At 35.3% G+C, this 19382-nt stretch overlaps 2 protein-coding genes across 2 annotated transcripts in view; both read left to right on the top strand.

The window, feature by feature from the left end:
• Positions 1–19382, top strand: part of LOC128217328 (uncharacterized) — a 123173-nt gene that overhangs the window by 45941 nt on the left and 57850 nt on the right. The window lies entirely within an intron of this gene.
• LOC128216287 (germ cell nuclear acidic protein-like) lies at positions 470–17782 on the top strand. The gene is made up of 10 exons (XM_052922853.1): positions 470–587; positions 2834–2929; positions 5537–5679; positions 5841–5919; positions 6776–7008; positions 8625–8793; positions 9070–9278; positions 11887–11998; positions 15092–15327; positions 16893–17782. The coding sequence occupies exons 1-10, from the start codon at positions 470–472 to the stop codon at positions 16995–16997; spliced, it is 1500 nt and encodes a 499-aa protein (XP_052778813.1). The 3' UTR covers positions 16998–17782.

Genomic DNA, 19382 nt, shown 5'->3' with positions numbered 1-19382 from the left:
TAAAAGACTGCTGACAAAAGATCAGATCGCAGCTTTACATATTACCGTCCCATAATTGATGTTTTATGCATTTTTCTTAAACCGTTAGGAACGGTTTAAGCCATAAAACATTAAATTTGGAATAAAAATATGAAGATCTGCGATCTGATTTTTTGTCAGCAGTCTTTAATCATTGGTTAGCAGATATCTACGCAATATTTTCCAATTCCAAGACAAAAAATAAAAAAAATGGAAAAACGGTAAATCTGTGAGAGGGCAGCTTTAAACCTGATGTCTGCAACCCGGTGTTAATCAATCTCCAATGCAGTGTCCTCCATTAACAAGCAGAATAGATCACTGCATTTGCATGGGATGCAGTTATGTATACTTTCTAAGTACGTTTACAAATAATTTACATTTCATTTACCAAAATAACGTTTTTTTTCTATTGACACGGGGTTTTCATGTTGTGTGCTCAAACACCTTAGCGATGTATAAAGAAATGTTCATGTGTTCGTTCAATATGCTCCGACCAGAGTTTTCCCAGATCAATGGCCTATGTGAGGTTGAAGTGATTCCAAATTCCTACCACTCTGGCAATATTCATGGTAATTGAACATAAACTCGTGATTGCCTCGAACATGAGCCATCATATAGCCAGCCTATTGAGGCATAAGGCAATGCTCACGTGTTAATGTGTTAATGTGCTCAAACCAGACTTTTCCGAATACAATGGTATATTTGAGGTTGAAGAGATTCCAAATGCCGAACACTCTAGCATAGTGGCAATAGCCATGATAATTTTAAGCAAACGTGTCAATTCCTAGAACATGAGCCATGAAAACGTGTTATTATTATCTATAGTTCACATTATAGGCCCTGAACCTAGTTTATCACTTCACTGTCCGTTAAGGACCCCTAAGTCGAATAATCGGGTCAGTCCGTCCCAAAAATGGCTCTTGCAGCAGCAAAGTTCGATTTTTTCGAGCTCTATTTTCGGCTATTCAGTACAACAGCTCCAGCGATATATATTGATCATAAAGTAAGCCTCGTGGCCTAGTTCATCCCTACACTGATCGTTATGTCCCCTCGGTAGCATTTTCGGGTCAGTTTGTCCCTATCCCGCATAGCCTGCCTAAAATCCTAGGGTATTCACATATGCCATCACCTAGGGCCAGGTATCGGCTACACAGTGACATAGGTCCATATGGTCCCCTTGCTCGTTTCTGCGAGAACGAGTCTTACATGTATGGTAGGGGTCGGTAGGGCTTATATTGCCCATATATGCACAATGTTGGGCTAAGGACGGGGCTAGACTAAAATCCTCGTAGTATTAACAGTTTCCCCGAATGTATCACACCACCAGGTAACCCTTGGATACAGTGTCATTGGTCCCCTTGCTCGTTTTTAAGGCATCCGCACCATAACAGTGTCTGAATATGGGCCAAATTGGCATTGGGGATCGAGTTCATGTCCCTATCCCGCATAGCCTGCCTAAAATCCTAGGGTATTCACATGTGCCATCACCTAGGGCCAGGTCTCGGCTACACAGTGACATAGGTCCCTATGGTCCCCTTGCTCGTTTCTGCGAGAACGAGTCTTACATGTTTCCTCCTCGAGAATATTGCATTTCCTCTTGTATAACAAACATAAATTTTGAGTGATAAACCTTTAACTACTTACTAAATAATGCGTTGATGGAAAATATTAGTTACTGATAACAAGATTGTAACTGTGTATGTAATAGCAGAAAGCGCAAAAATAGTAAACGATTGGTGAGTGCTAAAAGATTTACTGTGTCTACTTTAGTCTCATAAGGTAGAAATATCGTATTATATGCTGATGTTTTTTTTTTTCAAACTAAACTCGGTATCCTTCATAAGAACCATTGTTTTCCACATTTATTCATCCTTTATAAAATATTAAACCAATATTACTAATTGTGGTAAATCTTATTTGGGAGTAAGAATGAATCTTTAAACAAAATTGTGTGCGTTAATCTCCGTTACAATGCGAATAAATATGCAAAAAAATGAACTGTTACACAAATGAGTAATTACTTAAAGGCACACACCATTGGTAGATGCAAACATTATATCTCTTTATTTTAATGTTTTTTATGTTGAATTAATTTGACTGAAATGATTAATACCACAAAAACATATGATTTCGGTACATCTAAAACAAAATTAAGCTTTATTATAAAAAGAAATTGCAATTAATGGCTACGTGGCCACTAACTCCAAGCTCAACAATATAGCTAATATTTTATATGTACATAAATCAAATGTCTTTTATGTTTTGATCATTGAAGTGAAATGAGTTTAACTTGATAATGCATAAACAATGCATCAACTCATATTTTGTGCCTTTTTCTTGATCTAAAACAAATTTTCTTCCATTTTTTGTAAAACAATATATCACTATAATATATGAGAGAATATGATTTTAAAACAGTTAAAATGTTCGATAATGAGCCGTTATGTGGTATAAAGAGTTCAGTTAGTTATAGATTAATTAAGTTTTTTTTCGAAAACTGAGGCCACATATCCAGTTATACAGATATATCAAGAATTACGGACCAATAAAACCCCGTTGGCTCGAACTCAAAGGGACCGGCAAAAATATCTCGAGCCTCGAAAAAATTCGAGCCAAGCGGGAATGCTTTCATTCTTAAAAAAGAAATCCGCCCTTTACATCCAGTTCGAACTAACGAGGAAATCGAGTCAAGCGAGGTCGAGCCAACGCTGTTCGCCTGTAAATGTATAAAGTACATTTCGTTTATTTGTGTTTGGCATGGTTTGAAATTCGTGTTAAAGATAAAACATGTTATGTATATTTAATTTTATTTCAGGCCAGGGAAAAAAGAAGTCGAAGGTCACTGCCGACTATAAGACTGACCCTCAATTCGTGGTAACATCCTTTATGCCCGACTTCGAGTACATCAAAGGTGAGTCTAGTTCATGAAGCTGGGAACTAAGAAATTCAATGATATATATGCGTACCGAATAATTTCTAAGTTTGAGTTTTTGCGTACCGCGTATCATGTTCTCGAATTTCAAGTACTCCTATAAAATCCTTTAATATTTGGTACCAATAACCATGTTTTTTAGACCTCAAAATATTTTTGACAGTACAGCTATGCACCAGTCAGCTGTAGTCACGACCCCACCCCCCCCCCCCCCCGAGGTCCGGGGGATAGCGGGGAAACTCGGCCTTTTTTTAACCGTCCGGGTGGCCCCGCATGCCGGGAAATGCGGTGGGTTTTTTTCGCGCTGAAATAGCGGGAAATTGGCCTAATAGACTATAACCTATAATGTCCCCGGGGTGCGGGGGTATTTGGCAGGGATTTTACAAACAGTTTGTCGACACAAGGCGGGAATGTTACCCGGGATTGGCTGGACCGAAAGTCAAAGCCCCCGCTATTTCCCGGACCTGCGGACGGCATGGTTACAATCGACTCATGCAATAGTTTAAGAGGTAGAAAAGTTCTTCGATTTCTGCGCGCTAAAGACAATAAGTTTGTGGCAAAAAATATGTTTAAGCACCAGACAACTCAGAAAATTACAGAATGCCGTTAGGGCCATCGCCTGTGAATGTGTTGATCTGAAACGCGATACTCGATAGTACGATGATGAAAACGCGAAATCACGAAACTACGATGGTGAAAACGCGACAGTACGATGGTGAAAACGCGACAGTACATTAACGAAAACGCGATAATACGACAGTACGATGATGATAATGCGATAAACTATCGTGTTTTCACTATCGTACTATCGAGTTTTCACCGTCGTTATATCGTGATTTCGCGTTTTCATCATCGTACTATCGTACTGTCTCGTTTTTCATCATCGTACTATTTCGTTTTCATCATCTTACTGTCGTGTTTTCATCATCGTACTATCGCGTTTTCACCATCCTACTATCGTACTATCGCGTTTTTATCATCATACTGTCGTGTTTTCATCATCGTACTATCGCGTATTTATCATCGTACTGTCGCGTTTCATCATCGTACTGTCGTGTTTTCACCATCTTACTGTCGTGTTTTCATCATTGTACTTTACACGACAGTACGATGATGAAAACGCGATAGTACGTTGGTGAAAACGCGCTAGTACGATGATGAAAACGCGATAGTACGATGATGAAAACGCGACAGTACGATGATAGTTTGGAGCTCCTCGGCTATTTTATCGAAACGTTCTTTTCGATAAAAATGGCCGAGGAGTTCAGAATGCAATTAAATACCACGCAGTTTCACTAAAATGCATTGTTTTTGTTCAAGTATGTAATTCATGTCTGGGTCACAAACGCAGTTACGCGCGCTTTACAAACTTTCCAGACTTGCACAAGCCCCCGTGCGATAATACTGAACCCATGTTATTCATAAGAAGAAATATTAGTATGAATGGCCCGAAGGAATAAGATCTAGTCTGAAATGAAATTTAAAGGAAACTTGCAATACTTGCAATGAATTAATTTTGAATAATACAGACTCTTCTATGTGAATTCCCACCCTATTCAAATATTACGATTGTTTAACTGTATAAAACTTAAGAAAGCCCATTTAGTTCCGCATATATTTTTTTACCGGTTTGAGTTCGTAACGAACAACAGGCAAACCCATTTGGCTCGAACTCGCTTGGCTCGATTTCCCCGTTTGCTCGAACTGGATATTAAAGCTGCACTCTCACAGATTTACCGTTTTTACCGTTTTTTATTTTTTTCTTGGAAAGAGCAAATGTTTGAGTAAATATCTGCACACCAATGACATAAGACTGCTGACAAAAAAATCAGATCGCAAATTTGCATATTTCCGATCGAAAATCAATGTTTATGGCTTAAACCGTTGCTAACGGTTTAAGAACTATGCACAAAACATTAATGTTTGAACTTAAATATAAAAATCTGCGATCCAATTTTTGTCAGCAGTCATATTACACTGCTTTCCATGAATTTTTGCAAAAAAGGCTCGTTCCACGACGAAAAATATAAAGTTGTCAAAACCTTCAATCTGTGAGAGTGCAGCTTTAAAGACCGATTTCATTCTACTGAATGTTAGCATTCCCCGCTTGGCTCGAATTTCCCGAGGCTCGAGGTATTTTCGCTGGTCCCTTCGAGTTCGAGCCAATGGTGTTAAAATGTGCGTCCGTAGAGAATTTAATCCAGAAAATCCACACTGAATCTATGCATGATTTTTTTTGGCGGATTTTTTGGATCTCCAGATCATAGATAATGGAGATTATTTTTTTAAGATCACGTTGGAGTTTGCTGTTCGCTCTATTTGTTTTTGTTTATTTCCTAATTCAGTTTATTGCTTTTGGTTTCAAAACATTTATTAGGACCCCATAAGACTTATTTATTCTTAAATATAAATCGACAATACGTTTTTATTTAAATATGACGTTGTTTGTTTCTTTAATTTAAAAAGAGAGTTGTAAACTCATTTTCGAGTTGCCATAATTGTAAAACTATCACTTTTACAGCACATTAAGAATTATTTACATAATTATCATATGAAACCTTTTTTTCGTCACGCGGTATATTGCAGATGTTGCCCCAAAGCGAAAGTACCCTCTCGTGACATGTGTAGATCTAGAAGATCCTGTGTTCGTTTATGACGTCACTTCCGGCCGGAAACATGGCGACAAGGAATCGGACAAGGATTCGCTGTACAACAGCAGTGAAAACTTGGTAAAAATCGGTTACGCTCCTTGTTTAATAACGATTGATTACAAAAAAAAGTGTTCGTATGTTACTCCTAAAATACAATTTTATAACTATCTAGATGGACGGCCATCTAAAAATTTAGGCCAACTACTCATTCAAAACTAACAACTCTTCTTTCCATCCAGTCAGCGGTCAAGGCCAGGCTGGACAGCGGTTGTGAAGTGGACATGCCATCAGACAACGACTCCATTGACAACCCGAATGGTCAGTAGTTAAATTGTTTTTATTTCAGCATTCTTAGATTGAAGGATTAAAAAAGTTAAAGGGGCTGATTAGAGTAAGCCGTCGTAGCTCAGTGGATACGACGCTTGATTGCAATTTTGGCGACACAAGTTCGAACCCGGTCTCCGACACATTTTTTTTTTACATTTTGGTACTTTTTTACAATTATGATATCAAAGCGTAACACTTCTATTAGATAACTGTCCTGAGATTCGTTACAGAAAAAAAACTTTTTTGGTGCCAATCTGGGGTACAGTCGCTTTAATTTAATGTTCGATTAGGATTTCTCCATCCAGACCGGACACACATGCTTGATATTTTTCCTAGCATATTTTAAATTACTTTTTTGTGAGAATATTATGTAGAAAATAAAATAAAAACGCATTTTTAAATAGTGCATTTCACGTAGCAGCGCATGCGATGATGTTAACTGACGTCATGACGCGCAGTAATTTTTATTCACTGCATACGTCAAGAAATTCTTTCAATATCACGTCTTTTAAGTGTTATTTTGAGCTATTACGTGTCAAGTTAATGTTAACTTAATGGAACTTATCTATTGAAATCTTATAGTTATGCTAACATAAAGTATATATAAAAGAAATAAAAAATATTACGTCACAGCGCGTGACTCATCTGGCATGTGCTAAAATAACCGGAAATGCCTATCCGGTGTGCTAGAATATAAGTTTCTCTCACCTCAGATAAGTAGTTCAAAAAATTTTAACCATGCTAGAAATTCTGATTCTTTTAATGAGCCGTACCCCCTCAATTTTCTAACATAGTTTGATAATGACAAAAAAACATATCCTAAAATCTAAAACAGTTTATTTTATAGTCGACAGAATAAAGAAAGGTGAGCTATCACGAACGCACAGTCACGATTCTGGTATGTTCGATGACGTCATTGACGACACTTCCTATGACGTCACCACTGCAAATGGTCAAGTGAATGACAACGACCATGATGACATCATTGACGACGATGCTTCTGATGACGTCAGCACAGATGACGTTGCTGCTGCAGATGAATCGGAAACAGACGAAGGGTTAATCTCCTGCTCTGATACGGTACTTGGAATTGATTGGTTGTTTACTTTCAAAATTAAAAGTTTTCAACAAAGGACCGGTTTGAGCAACAGGAATTTGACTCAGTGATTGGTCTGAAATGATAGATTTAAGTCATTTAAAATCAAATCCTGGCAAAAATTTCAATTTCGGACCAAAACCTTGTCACTTGTAATATCCTTAAAGAAATGAGCGGCGCTACTGACATGCCCAAACGCGGTAAGTCAAATTCGATTGCAGTTTTCTTTTAAACAGCCAAATAAGTCAATCGAAATATTGCAGCCCCGAGATGGCCTGATAGTGATATTACTTTTCAAACTCTTGAGTCTGTTATTTGGTAAAGTAGACACTATTAAAACATGTTAGAGGGATTGAACATAGTTGAATAATGATCTTAAAGGCATAGTTTAAGGAATGCATGGCATGATAATCCCCTGCTGTGCATCTCCTGTTAATTTCACTGTTGTCACAGTAGGGGCCAATTTCCTGTGTATTTGTTTATTGGCTCAGTGCAATTTAGGGTCCATTTTTTATAATAAAACATCGAAAACTGCACAGCAGGTTACTGGATGTGTACAAATACAAGTTTTGTTGTTGTTGTTTTTTGTTCTTGTTGTTGCTGTTTTTTGTTTTTTTTTGGGGGGGGGGGGGTGGGCGTGGGACTTAAACTAGGCTTTTAAAGCTGCACTCTCACAGATTGACAGTTTTGATTATATTCATGTTTTTATGGTTTTAGGCTGGAGGCCTTTCATTGAATAAGCTTTCGGTCGTTCGTTATGTTTCTTTTGTACCAGAATCAGCTGATTTTGGTATCCATGTCTTCAATTCAATCATAACATAGTTCACAATAAAACAGATTTCAATTGTTTAAACAACTGCCAAACACTTTCATAAAGTGTTAGTCATAAAACATCAATTAGGAGATCGTTTGTTTGTTTGTTAGTAATCTTGTATCCTGGTTTCCTGACAATTACGCAGAAATTGGCTCATTCCAAGTCAAACACGAAACATACGTTATCAAAACGGTCAATCTATGAGAGTGCAGCTTTAAAATGTTATACAAAATTCCTTATATTGCTACTTTTTTAAGCTGTACTCTCACAGATTGAACGTTTTGACAACTTTTTTGTCTTGGAACGAGCAATTTTTTTGCGTAAATATCTGCAAACCAGTGGTAAACGACTATCGTCAAAAGATCAGTTCGCAGCTTTTCATACTTCCGTCCCAAAATTGATGTTTTATGCACTTTTCTTAAACCGTTAGTAACAGTTGAAGCCAAAACATTAAATTTGGAACGGAAATATGAAAAACTGCGATCTTTTGTCAGCAGTCTTTCGCCACTGGTTAGCAAATATTTACGCAAACTTTTTCATATTCGAAGACAAAAAGTAGTTGTAGAAACGGTAAAACTGTGAGCGTGCAGCTTTAAGCAAATAACTTTTTTCTCCCATTATTTTCTATTTTATTACAACTTTTCTATTAGACACTTCTTGTGAGCCTGAACACATTTGACGCCAAAACTAGTACCAAACTACGGTACGAAGGCCACTTCTGATAAATGTCTGAATTAAACTATTTAAATTCTTAATAAATAATTAATTAATACGTACTTGATTTAGATCAGTCAAGCAGAAAGCGTCCAAAACGTGTCTGATGTCGAAAATTGCAACGTTGATGATGTCATCGATAATGTGACGTCACTGGAAAAGGAAGAGCGGGCTATTCTTGATGAATTCGAAGAACAGTTTGAGGAAATCGATCTAAATGAAGAGAAACAAGATATTATCGGTAATAATTTTGAACATGTTGTTTTTTAAAAAGTTCGCCGAAGTCCGCTAGATTTTGATTTGATAATTTTTAAGCATGATTTGAAATACTTCAACAAACTCATTTTCAAAAATCGGACTATTTCAATATTTGATATTGTTTAATTAGTTGCTTTTTGCCATAAAATAATTATATGAAATGGAGAGAGCTTGGTTATTTAATATTAGCAAATGAATTTAGTCCTACATAAATGATTACTCTATAACATGTTGCCTTTTTATCAACTAAATCTTTCAGAAATCGGCGATGGATATCTCCCACTCTCTGAAGAGCTTGCCCAAGCAGAAGTTTCCGGCCTCAAAACCGACGACCCTGTTGCTAGGGACGCCGAAATGGTATCCATGGAAACGGAGTCGGGTGTGGCCCCAAGTCAAGAAGGGGATGTGGCTCGGAAAGGTGAAGATGACATTGGACAACTTTCAGGGCCAGATCGATTTCTCAAATTGGTATGTCGAGATGATGATTCCGAAAATAGAATCGGTCATTTTTTCATAGACACTTTAACACACTTTCATGTTAATTTTTAGCTCTAATGGCCAAAGGATGGATTAGTTTATGGCCTTATGCCATGGCGTGGTGCGGTCGTCCGTATGTCTGCTCGTCCGTAAACAACTGCTTGAGAACGCGATAATGTCTGAAGTTTTATTTATCTTAATCAAACTTATAAAGTGGTTAGTTATTCATGAGAGCTGGGTCCCATTGTTTAACCAGTCATATCCGTCCATTCATTACGGGAGTATTGCCCTTGAAATGATCAAAATAGCCTGTTAAAGCTGCACTCTCACAGATATGCCATTTTTGCAACTTTTTTATTTTTTGTCTTGGAAAGAGCAAATTTTTGCGTATTTATCTGCAAATCAATGATATAGGATTGCTTACAAAAAATCAGATCGTAGATTTTCATATATCCGTTCGAAAATTAATGTTTTATGGCTTAAACCGTTTAAGAAAAATGCATAAAACATCAATATTTGAACTTTTATATAAACATCTGCGAACAAATTTTTGTCAGCAGTCTTATATAACTAGTTTCCATGGATTTTCGCAAAAAAAATGGCTCGTTCCAAGACAAAAAATAAATAAGTTGTCAAAACGTTCCATCTGTGAGAGTGCAGCTTTAAGAAATACAAAGACAACACCTATTAAGTGGTTGAAGAAATATTTTTTCTTATTCACTTCCTTGAACGACTTAGAGAGAAAACATGTTGTGACAAAGTGAAGTTGTTTTCCTCCCTTGCGTTTGAAAAAGAGTACAGTTTTCTCCCTTGCTTTTGAAAAAGAGAACAGTTTTCTCCCTTGCATCTGGAAGAGTTCAGTTTTCTCCCTTGCTTTTGAAAAAGAGTACAGTTTTCTCCCTTGCATTTGGAAGAGTACAGTTTTCTCCCTTGTATATGGAAGAGTTCAGTTTTCTCCCTTGCTTTTGAAAAAGAGTACAGTTTTCTCCCTTGCTTTTAGAAATGAATACAGTTTTTCCCGTGCTTTTAGAAAAGAGTGTTATTTTTAAAAGGACTGAAGAGCCAATGCTATGGCGTTGTGTCTGTCGTATGTTTGTCTGTCCTTGCGTCCCCTATAAGCTATTGTATGTAAACGCGATACCTTCCTCAGTTATGATTGTATACAGTGGTTAGATTTCCATGAACGCTCAGAAATCCTTTCCTAATTCAGCCAGATCCGCCCATGCATGACTGTATAACAGCCCTTGAAATGGTGTAGCCTTTTCAATTGTATGAGTATAAAAGTAAGAGGGAGATAACTTATACAGAGAGCTGTGTATTATTGTTTTGATTATATCCCTTTGCCCTTTGTGAAACATATGGTTCACTGATTATAAAATTGCATGTTATCAGTATCAGTGTGTTTAAACCACGTGATAAATTACGTTATATATGCTACGTCGGAAGGCAACATTATGCTTAAAATGAAGACTTAAAACAAAAATAACTTTTCTTTTAATACACCATTTTAAATGCAACAAAGGCAGTCTATGCCGCTTAAGGGGCCCCGCCTTCGTTTTATTAACAGAGTTTCACTAGGTGATTATTTTTTATCAAACACTTCGACAAACCTGTTTCCAAAATAATGTTTTGACAGCGCTCCGTCATACGATCGTATGAGGAAAGGTTTGTCGAAGTGTTTAAGAAACTTAACTCTCAATCAAACTCTGGTGAAGACCGAAAGCGGGGCTACGTAAGCGACGTAAACTGCGCTATGTTTCATTTGAAATAGTGAAAAATAGTGAAGTTATCTTTGTTTAAAGTCTTCATTCGTAGCAATGTATTACCTTGCCATGTAGCATGTATGACGCCGTTTTTCACATGATATACACACACTGAGTATGTTAATTCTTGGGATAAAAACACACCAGAAATACATGCCAGTATAGCGTAGGCCCTCATGGGCCTCTTGATTCACAACTAATCTAATATATGCTATTTTAGATAGACTACTTTGCAATTTACCGGTTGATACTACTTACGATTTAAACAATATCAACAATAACCCTTATCATTTTATTTTATTGCTGTGTGTTTAATTCATGCTCTATATACTATTTTTTTCTTCTTTTTTTCTTTTGTGTATTCCGTTTGAATATATTGATTTAAAGTATCGATAAATCTAATTTCGTAGCTCAAATAGTCCGATATTTTTTTGGTTTTAAAACACACTGCACCAATAATCCTTTGTTATCATCAAGTGGCAATTTTTATTTAAATATTTACCTCCCAGTGAAACTTGTTTACAAAATATGCCATCGACTATAAATGCCATTGATGTAACAGCTGTTTTCTATTTTAAATTCAAAAACAATAAGTAGATCCGAGGTTTCTGGAATTTCAAAACAATTTCATTTATAAAATTCATATATTTAATACATATATATATACAATTATCAGCAGAATAAATGCATACATCGTGAAGCACCAATTATTGTCAAAATCGCACACCATTTCAGTAATATATTTAACACGGATTGTGCTTTTAAAAAACGTTTTTGTTTCATAAGCGCTTTGAATAGTTGAAATAAATAAAAAGAAAGATACATAATTGTTTTAGGAGGAGGAAGAGGACGACATTATTTTTGACCTTTCTCAACTGGAACTCAATAACTGTGAGGGCGAACTTTCGGCCATCAAAGATTTACAAAGGCAAACAACAGCAGGCTCTTGTAAGTATAAACTCGAATTTCAATTCAAAAATTGTTTAGTTGGTTGGTTGCTTTTTACTGCAGACAATAATAGTAGGAATTGCCAAAGACTGATCGACAGTGACGTCATCTATGACGTCATCTGTGACTTAACCGTTGGTCATACACATACATATGCCAAAGGTTGAACACAACTGGCGTCATCTGTGACCTCATAATCGTTCAAAAACATAAACGTTGGTCATTAACATATGTCAAAGGTTGATCACCAGTGACGTCATCTGTGACCTCATCATCGTTTAAAAACTTAAACGTTGGTCATTTACATATGTCAATGGTTGATCACCAGTGACGTCATCTGTGATCTCATCATCGTTCAAACACTTAAACGTTGGTCATTTACAGTTATGTCAAAGGTTGATCACCAGTTACGTCACCTTTGACTTCATCATCGTTCAAAAACTTAAACATTGGTCATTTCGATCTGTAATAGCCCTATCACCGGTGAAGTCATTTGTGACTTTGTCATCGGTCATAAGCGTCCACTATGGTCGTTTACTTCATCTCACAAGATTTTACCATGCAAATTAAACTCAATTATGTTCATAATTGCAATCCAGGGTTGAGAGGGCGAGGGAGAGAGCAGGGTTTGAGGGAGTGGGGGGGTAGTCTCGGATGATGTAAATGGATTGTTTAAAAGTAGCATTCATTGAAGAAAAAACTTTCAAAATGTACAATGTAATTATGCCGGTTAGGCCATTATAATTTTTAAACAACTTGACCATTAGCCAAACAATGGGTTGATTGTTCAGAACTTTGTTAAAGTTAACAACGTGATTAACAAAATTGTTGTTAACTTTTAAACGTGAACTAGTTGAAGATATGTTAACATGTTTATATTAAACAAGCACAGCTGAAATATTTTTTGTCAAATCTTGTTAAAAGTACGGCAGATCACAAATGTATCCTTGAAACTTACAATGCAGTAATGACTTTAAAGTTAACAACGATGAGTTAACTAGGTTGTAAACTTTGACAACTTCCAGAACAATCGGCCCATTATTTAGAAGCACACGGTTTTGGCTTAGCAAGAGACACACAATTACAACAACAAAGTCAGCACAAACATCGTAATATCTTTACTAAAAATGTTTTGGTTAAAGGAACTAGACACCAGATGATAGAATTGGAAAAAAGACAGAACATTGTCAAAAACTAACATAGCAATGGTATCGCATTGAATCTCTCTTTACTGATGTATCACTTCGCTAACGATACATCTATCTTTCGCAGTTTTTGCGTATTTTTTTCATTAAATTTGCAGGCTTTGTCTACCACGTACATCCAATTTAATTTAAAAATATTTATAAGTACCCATCACGTGACTTTTGTTTACTAAATTTAATCACTACAAACTGGAAAACCATTATGCGGAAGTTTTTAAACGGGTACACAAACTCAGCTGATACAGAGATAAAATATTCTTTTATTTAGTCTCGGCCTCATTATTCTAGGCTTGCTTTGTTGAATTAATGTATTTTTCGGTTTTGTATCATCTGGTGTTCAGCCCCTTTAATACCGCATTGGACAATTAACGAAACAGATGTTGACTGGGGGTTTAAGGGTACATTGAACTCAACTTCTAGTCGCATCATAATGGCTTAAGTACTTGTTGAAGTAATACTCTTTGGTATGCATTGACAATATCTGTTTCTTGCTCTGCGAGTTTTTTAAAATAAAAAAAATATTTACCCTAACCCTCGAAATTACATTACTTGAAAGAATGCGTAAACCGTTAATTCAAAAATTTGTAATTATTTCTTAAGCAAAAATCGCTACTTTTGAATAATGCAGAGTGTATCTGTCAAAAGTTTCTTGGGGAAATCTCAATGAGAAACATCAGGCTTAAGATAACAGGTGCCTGGTTAATAGGTGTTCACCACCGATTTATTTGTTTTTCCGGCATAAACTGTATTCGAAGCTCCGTAGTTGTGAAGCTCTATGAGTGGTTTCAACTGGACTGGTTTAGATGTGTTTTCGTGTAAAGTGAAGGATATTTTATAATGTTGCATTTATTGTGATTATGCTGTAAAATTAACCCATACGAGAAGGTGAGGTTTGCTTTGATTTGAAAACGTCTGAAACAATCAGGGTATTGGTTAATATTAATTTAGTCAAAATGCTTTCAATATTGGCCTGGGGTACGTGGTATTCAATATTCAACTTAAGTTAATTTTACGGCCATCCATCATTGACTTCATTCATTCTATTGGTCAGTTATTGATAACAAGTAATCCGATTAGCTACATCTCTCATAAATCCAATTAAGACCAATATTGAATACCAGCCATGGTGTTTGAGATCCAATACATGCAAAATAATGTCAATTATGGATGCATGGTGACTACAAAGTATTTTGTTACAACTTCAATTTTTGTGTGTGTAGAATGGTGTTGTTTTTAACCAAAATAATACATAAATGACCTTCGAAGATGACATAATAAGGCATTATAGCTCAGTTTAAACTGAAATAACTAAAGAATTGTATGTACTTTAATATCCCGTTTCCAGAACTATTGTGTTGTTATCACGTTTTCGGTACAATTGTTTCTCATTTACAACTCTAGTACAAATGTATTTTAACCACATTTACAATACAATTGTAGTTTTATCCACGTTTCCATGTAATTTAACCACGTTTACAGAACAATTTTAGTTTTACCCACGTTTCCATGTATTTTAACAACATTTACATTACATTTTTAGTTTTATCCACGTTTCCATGTATTTTAACCACATTTCAAGTACCATAGTAGCGTTTTTTACGTTTCCGTGTATTTTAACCACGTTTACAGTACAATTGTAGTGTTATCCAGGTTTCCATATATTTTAACCAAGTTTTCAGTACAATTGTAGTTTTATCCACGTTTCCATGTATTTAAACCACGTTTCCCGTATACTTATAGTGTTATCCACGTTTCCATGTATTTAAACCACGTTTGCCGTATATTTGTAGTGTTATCCACGTCTGCATGTATTTTAATCACGTTTCCAGTACAGTTGGATTTTAACAGTGTAACCAGCACATTATTCTATGTATAATTACGTTTCCAGTTTTATATCCGACGGTTCTGGAGAGCGATGGACCCATACAGATCCCCATGGACTTGCTGATCGACGACGACAAGGAGGACGAGGTGCTGTTTGATGCCAGCGCCCGTCGGGACCTGAATATCACGTGCAATCCGCTTTACGAACAGACTCTGAAGGAGGAAGAAAATGACAAATTTTCGCTGAAAAGTTTTCAGAGTGGATTCCAGACGAATTTCGACAACGTCAACTTTATTCAGGTCTGCAGGAACACATTTCTGTACATGTTCTCGTCTAACTGGCATGTCCCTTCGCTTTAAAGTGTTTTGTTTCGTACGGTTATTTTAGTTATTGGCATAAAAATATAGTTCTTCAAAATCTGACCTATTTCTTTGAGTATTTAATTGTAATGAAAATAAAGTCCATTGCATTGGTACACACGAAAATAACAGAAGAGCCGTTTTGGTATTATATTGTTTAAATGCATGATTTTAAATTGTTTACATCAACCAATCAAAAATCTATATACTAGTATTTGATGGGAATGCTCTCCTGCTTTGGTGTCATCATTCAGGACTCCTCGGCCATTTTTATCAAAAACAACCTCGGATGTATGCCGGTACATCAGTAGAAGTAGTTCGTATAATTTTAAATTATAGCATTAATTAAACGAAGTGTTTTAGCTTGTATGTGTTGATCTAAGTTCAAATTGATTGCCAGTGAAGTGTATTATTGCAAAGATAATTAAGATTTCTAAGAGTTAAGTCATTAAGTTTAACTACTGCATTAAATCACTACGCGATCTACTTGCAGCGGACTTAAACATACCTATTTCTGAGTATTTAAACCGTCCATATACAACCGAGGTTGTTTTGGTATAAATGGCCGACGCGTTACAAATGTGGTGTCATCAATCGGACTTTTCGGCCATTTTTTTCAAAAACAACCTCGGATGTATTTGGACGGTTTACATTCTTAAAAAGAGGTACGTTTTAGTCCGCTGCAAGTAGATCGCGTAGTGATTTTATATTTAACAGTTAAACTTTATTTCTTTACTCTTGGAAATCTTAATTATGTTTGCAATAATACACTTCACTGGTAATCAATTTAAACTTAGATCAATTTATACAACTCTAAAACACTAAGTTTAATTAACGATATAATTAAAAAAAATACGAACTACTTCAACTGATGTACCGGCATACATCCTAGTTTGTTTTTGGAAAAAAAATGGCAGAGGAGTTCCGAATGGTGGTGTCATATGACAGGAGTACAGTCCCTTGTAACTCTACATAGTGTTGGTCAGTGAACCGAATCGCTGTGTTGAGAATTTCTTTTGAGATACTTTCGGAAACTTGAACATTTTTTTTCAACTAGACAGCATGTTCAGAGCAGGATTTTGGTTGTTTTGAACGATTCGAGGGTAATACAAAATATGCATGTAGACTTCATGATTCTTTTCAACTTTTTATTTGGATACTTTTCTTGGCATGTTTTTCGTACTCAAAACTTTTCGATCAAATTGAAATTATTTTTCTTTTAAATAATTCGAAATTTTCTGACTTTGATTTTTAAACTGCAGTAACTCATTTCTTGTGCTAGATTTTTGGTAAGGTTCAACTTTACCAAAAATCTGATTTATCTGAATATTTTATGTTTTATATTTTTAGGTTAAAATCACTAAAAGTTTTACAGGTCATATGAAACCAGAGCAGGAGTTCTTTACTAATGCAACTTATGTATTTTTATTTATTTATGAATATTAGGCCTTTTCAATGATTTTCCAAATATCTCAATTTGATTTTAAAATATTTACCAATTTCAGATCCCGACGACGTCGGCATCAAAACCGTCGAAGGAATCTTCCCCGCTTATAAAGAACCGCTCGTCGGAAAGTGCTGACGAAGTTGCATGTTGCGTTATTCTTTAAGACGGAACAAAGTTAAAAACAACAAAGTGTAATTGCTTGCAAAGTTATTGTCAATCACGAATGAATAACAAATATCAAACTGATATAAGGATAAATAATTTACCAAACAAAGCTTTAAGAAATCGTCAAGCGTGTATACCTAAAAATACGTTTTGATAATTGTAAATACGCTTTTGTTGTGGACATAGTTAGTATCATTACTACAAATAAAAGAAAACAAAACGAAAGCTAACACTACAATTATTTTGTGACTTTGTGGTAGCATTTCAGGAGATGTCTAGCTACTGATGTTATATGTATGCTAATGAGTTAATAATTCAAAAATCCCCTTACTTATTCGGTATGTTAAAACATCTCATCTCTCAAACATTATATTTTGTGTTTTAATTATATAAAATATGTAAATTAAGAATAACATGTTTAAAGTGCCATACAAACTTATATTGTACGAGTTATGTGTTTAAAAGTCATGGAAATTGAAGCGGTTCTTCAAAGCTTTGATCTGCGCCTTAATACCCGTTAATGTGTTTTGATGCCTTTTAAGTTTGCATTTAAAAAAGCAAACAAAAATAATAAAATGAGACAAATACACAAAAAGCAGTTCAATTCATCTTGTTTTCATTTCATGATTTATGAATCATGCTTTATAGTTATTTATTTTAGCATTCAAATACCGAAAAATAATTTATAAGAAGTGGACAAGAATTATGCATTTTCTTCTCTTATAGTTGGGTTCTGTTTATTTTTCATTTCATTGTTAAAAATCACAATGCATTACCTTTCATTATATATGTAAACACTGAGTTTAATATTTTGTCTGCCTTTAACGCTTTATCATCATGTTACTTTTTGTGTTACCAAAGTAGACGAATACTTAACAACAAGAGTTCAATTAAAATCTATTATATGAAAAATCTTTGTAAAAGGGCGATATTTCCCCCACATAACAGCCCCAATATCAGATTAAATGAGTCTGAAATTATGTGGAGAAAATATAGCCCCGCCCCTAGGTGAAACTCATGGTGCAATATTAAATCCTTCCAAATGAAGAGTAATGACTCTTCCGGATAAGCAATAAGTATTGTAGAAATCGGGATGCTGAGAATAATAAATCGCGAATATTGTTAATGATAGATTGCATACATAGTTAATGCTTGCCATGTTCAAACAATACATGTAAAAATTATCTGTAAATGTATTGCTGAATTCTAAAATGTGTCGCCCCCATGATAGTTTTTATTTTGCTTTGCAATAAAAAAAGAAGAAAAAGTACACTATTTGCTTTGACTCGTGTATATGATCTGTTTGTGGTGTTTTGTTTGTTTGTACTCGTTCAAAGTCTACTGCACTTTCTTTGCGCATCTAAACAGGGATAGTGTTTGAACTACATTTTGCAGTCAATCAAGGGCGCTAGATTTTCAAATTGTTTATTTTTTGTCTGTAACGAATCGTCACGCTTGGCTGAGGACAACTTTTCGTGACTAAAGTCGAAGTACCTCTGAATTAGATTTAGTGACCTATTTTCATACAATAAGGATTAAAGTCCCAGTATCTCTGTATTAGATAAAGTGACCCTTTTTTATACAATAAGTATTCAAGTCCCAGTACCCCTGTAATAGATTGAGTGACCCATTTTCATACAATAAGGTTTAAAGTCCCAGTATCTCTGTATTAGATGGAGTGACCTTTTTTATACAATAAGGATTAAAGTCCCAATATATCTGTATTAGATTGAGTGACCTAGTTTCATTAAATAAGGATTTAAGTCCCAGTACCTCTGTATTAGATTTAGTGACCTATTTTCATACAATAAGGTTTAAAGTCCCAGTATCTCTGTATAAGATTGAATGCCCTATTTTCATACAATAAGGTTTAAAATCCCAGTATCTGTATTAGGTTGAGTGACCTATTTTCATACAATAAGGTTTAAAGTCCCAATATATCTGTATTAGGTTGAGTGACCTATTTTCATACAATAAGGTTTAAAGTCCCAGTATATCTGTATTAGGTTGAGTAACCTATTTTCATACAATAAGGTTTAAAGTCCCAATATATCTGTATTAGGTTGAGTGACCTATTTTTATACAATAAGGTTTAAAGTCCCAGTATATCTGTATTAGGTTGAGTAACCTATTTTCATACAATAAGGTTTAAAGTCCCAGTATATCTGTATTAGGTTGAGTGACCTATTTTTATACAATAAGGTTTAAAGTCCCAGTATATCTGTATTAGGTTGAGTAACCTATTTTCATACAATAAGGTTTAAAGTCCCAGTATATCTGTATTAGGTTGAGTAACCTATTTTCATACAATAAGGTTTAAAGTCCCAATATATCTGTATTAGGTTGAGTGACCTATTTTTATACAATAAGGTTTAAAGTCCCA

This window comes from Mya arenaria, chromosome 14 (assembly GCF_026914265.1).
Source record: "Mya arenaria isolate MELC-2E11 chromosome 14, ASM2691426v1".
In the NCBI taxonomy this organism is placed as follows: domain Eukaryota; kingdom Metazoa; phylum Mollusca; class Bivalvia; order Myida; family Myidae; genus Mya; species Mya arenaria.
Note: the sequence above shows the minus strand (reverse complement) of the source record. Positions and strands in the feature narration are given on the sequence as shown.

Excerpts from the sequence above, each read along its gene's own strand:
- LOC128216287 (XM_052922853.1), top strand. The coding sequence starts at position 470 with ATGTATAAAGAAATGTTCATGTGTTCGTTCAATATGCTCCGACCAGAG. Across the intron at positions 5,920-6,775 it reads CTCCATTGACAACCCGAATG|TCGACAGAATAAAGAAAGGT; the intron begins GTCAGTAGTTAA and ends TTTATTTTATAG. Across the intron at positions 7,009-8,624 it reads TAATCTCCTGCTCTGATACG|ATCAGTCAAGCAGAAAGCGT; the intron begins GTACTTGGAATT and ends TACTTGATTTAG.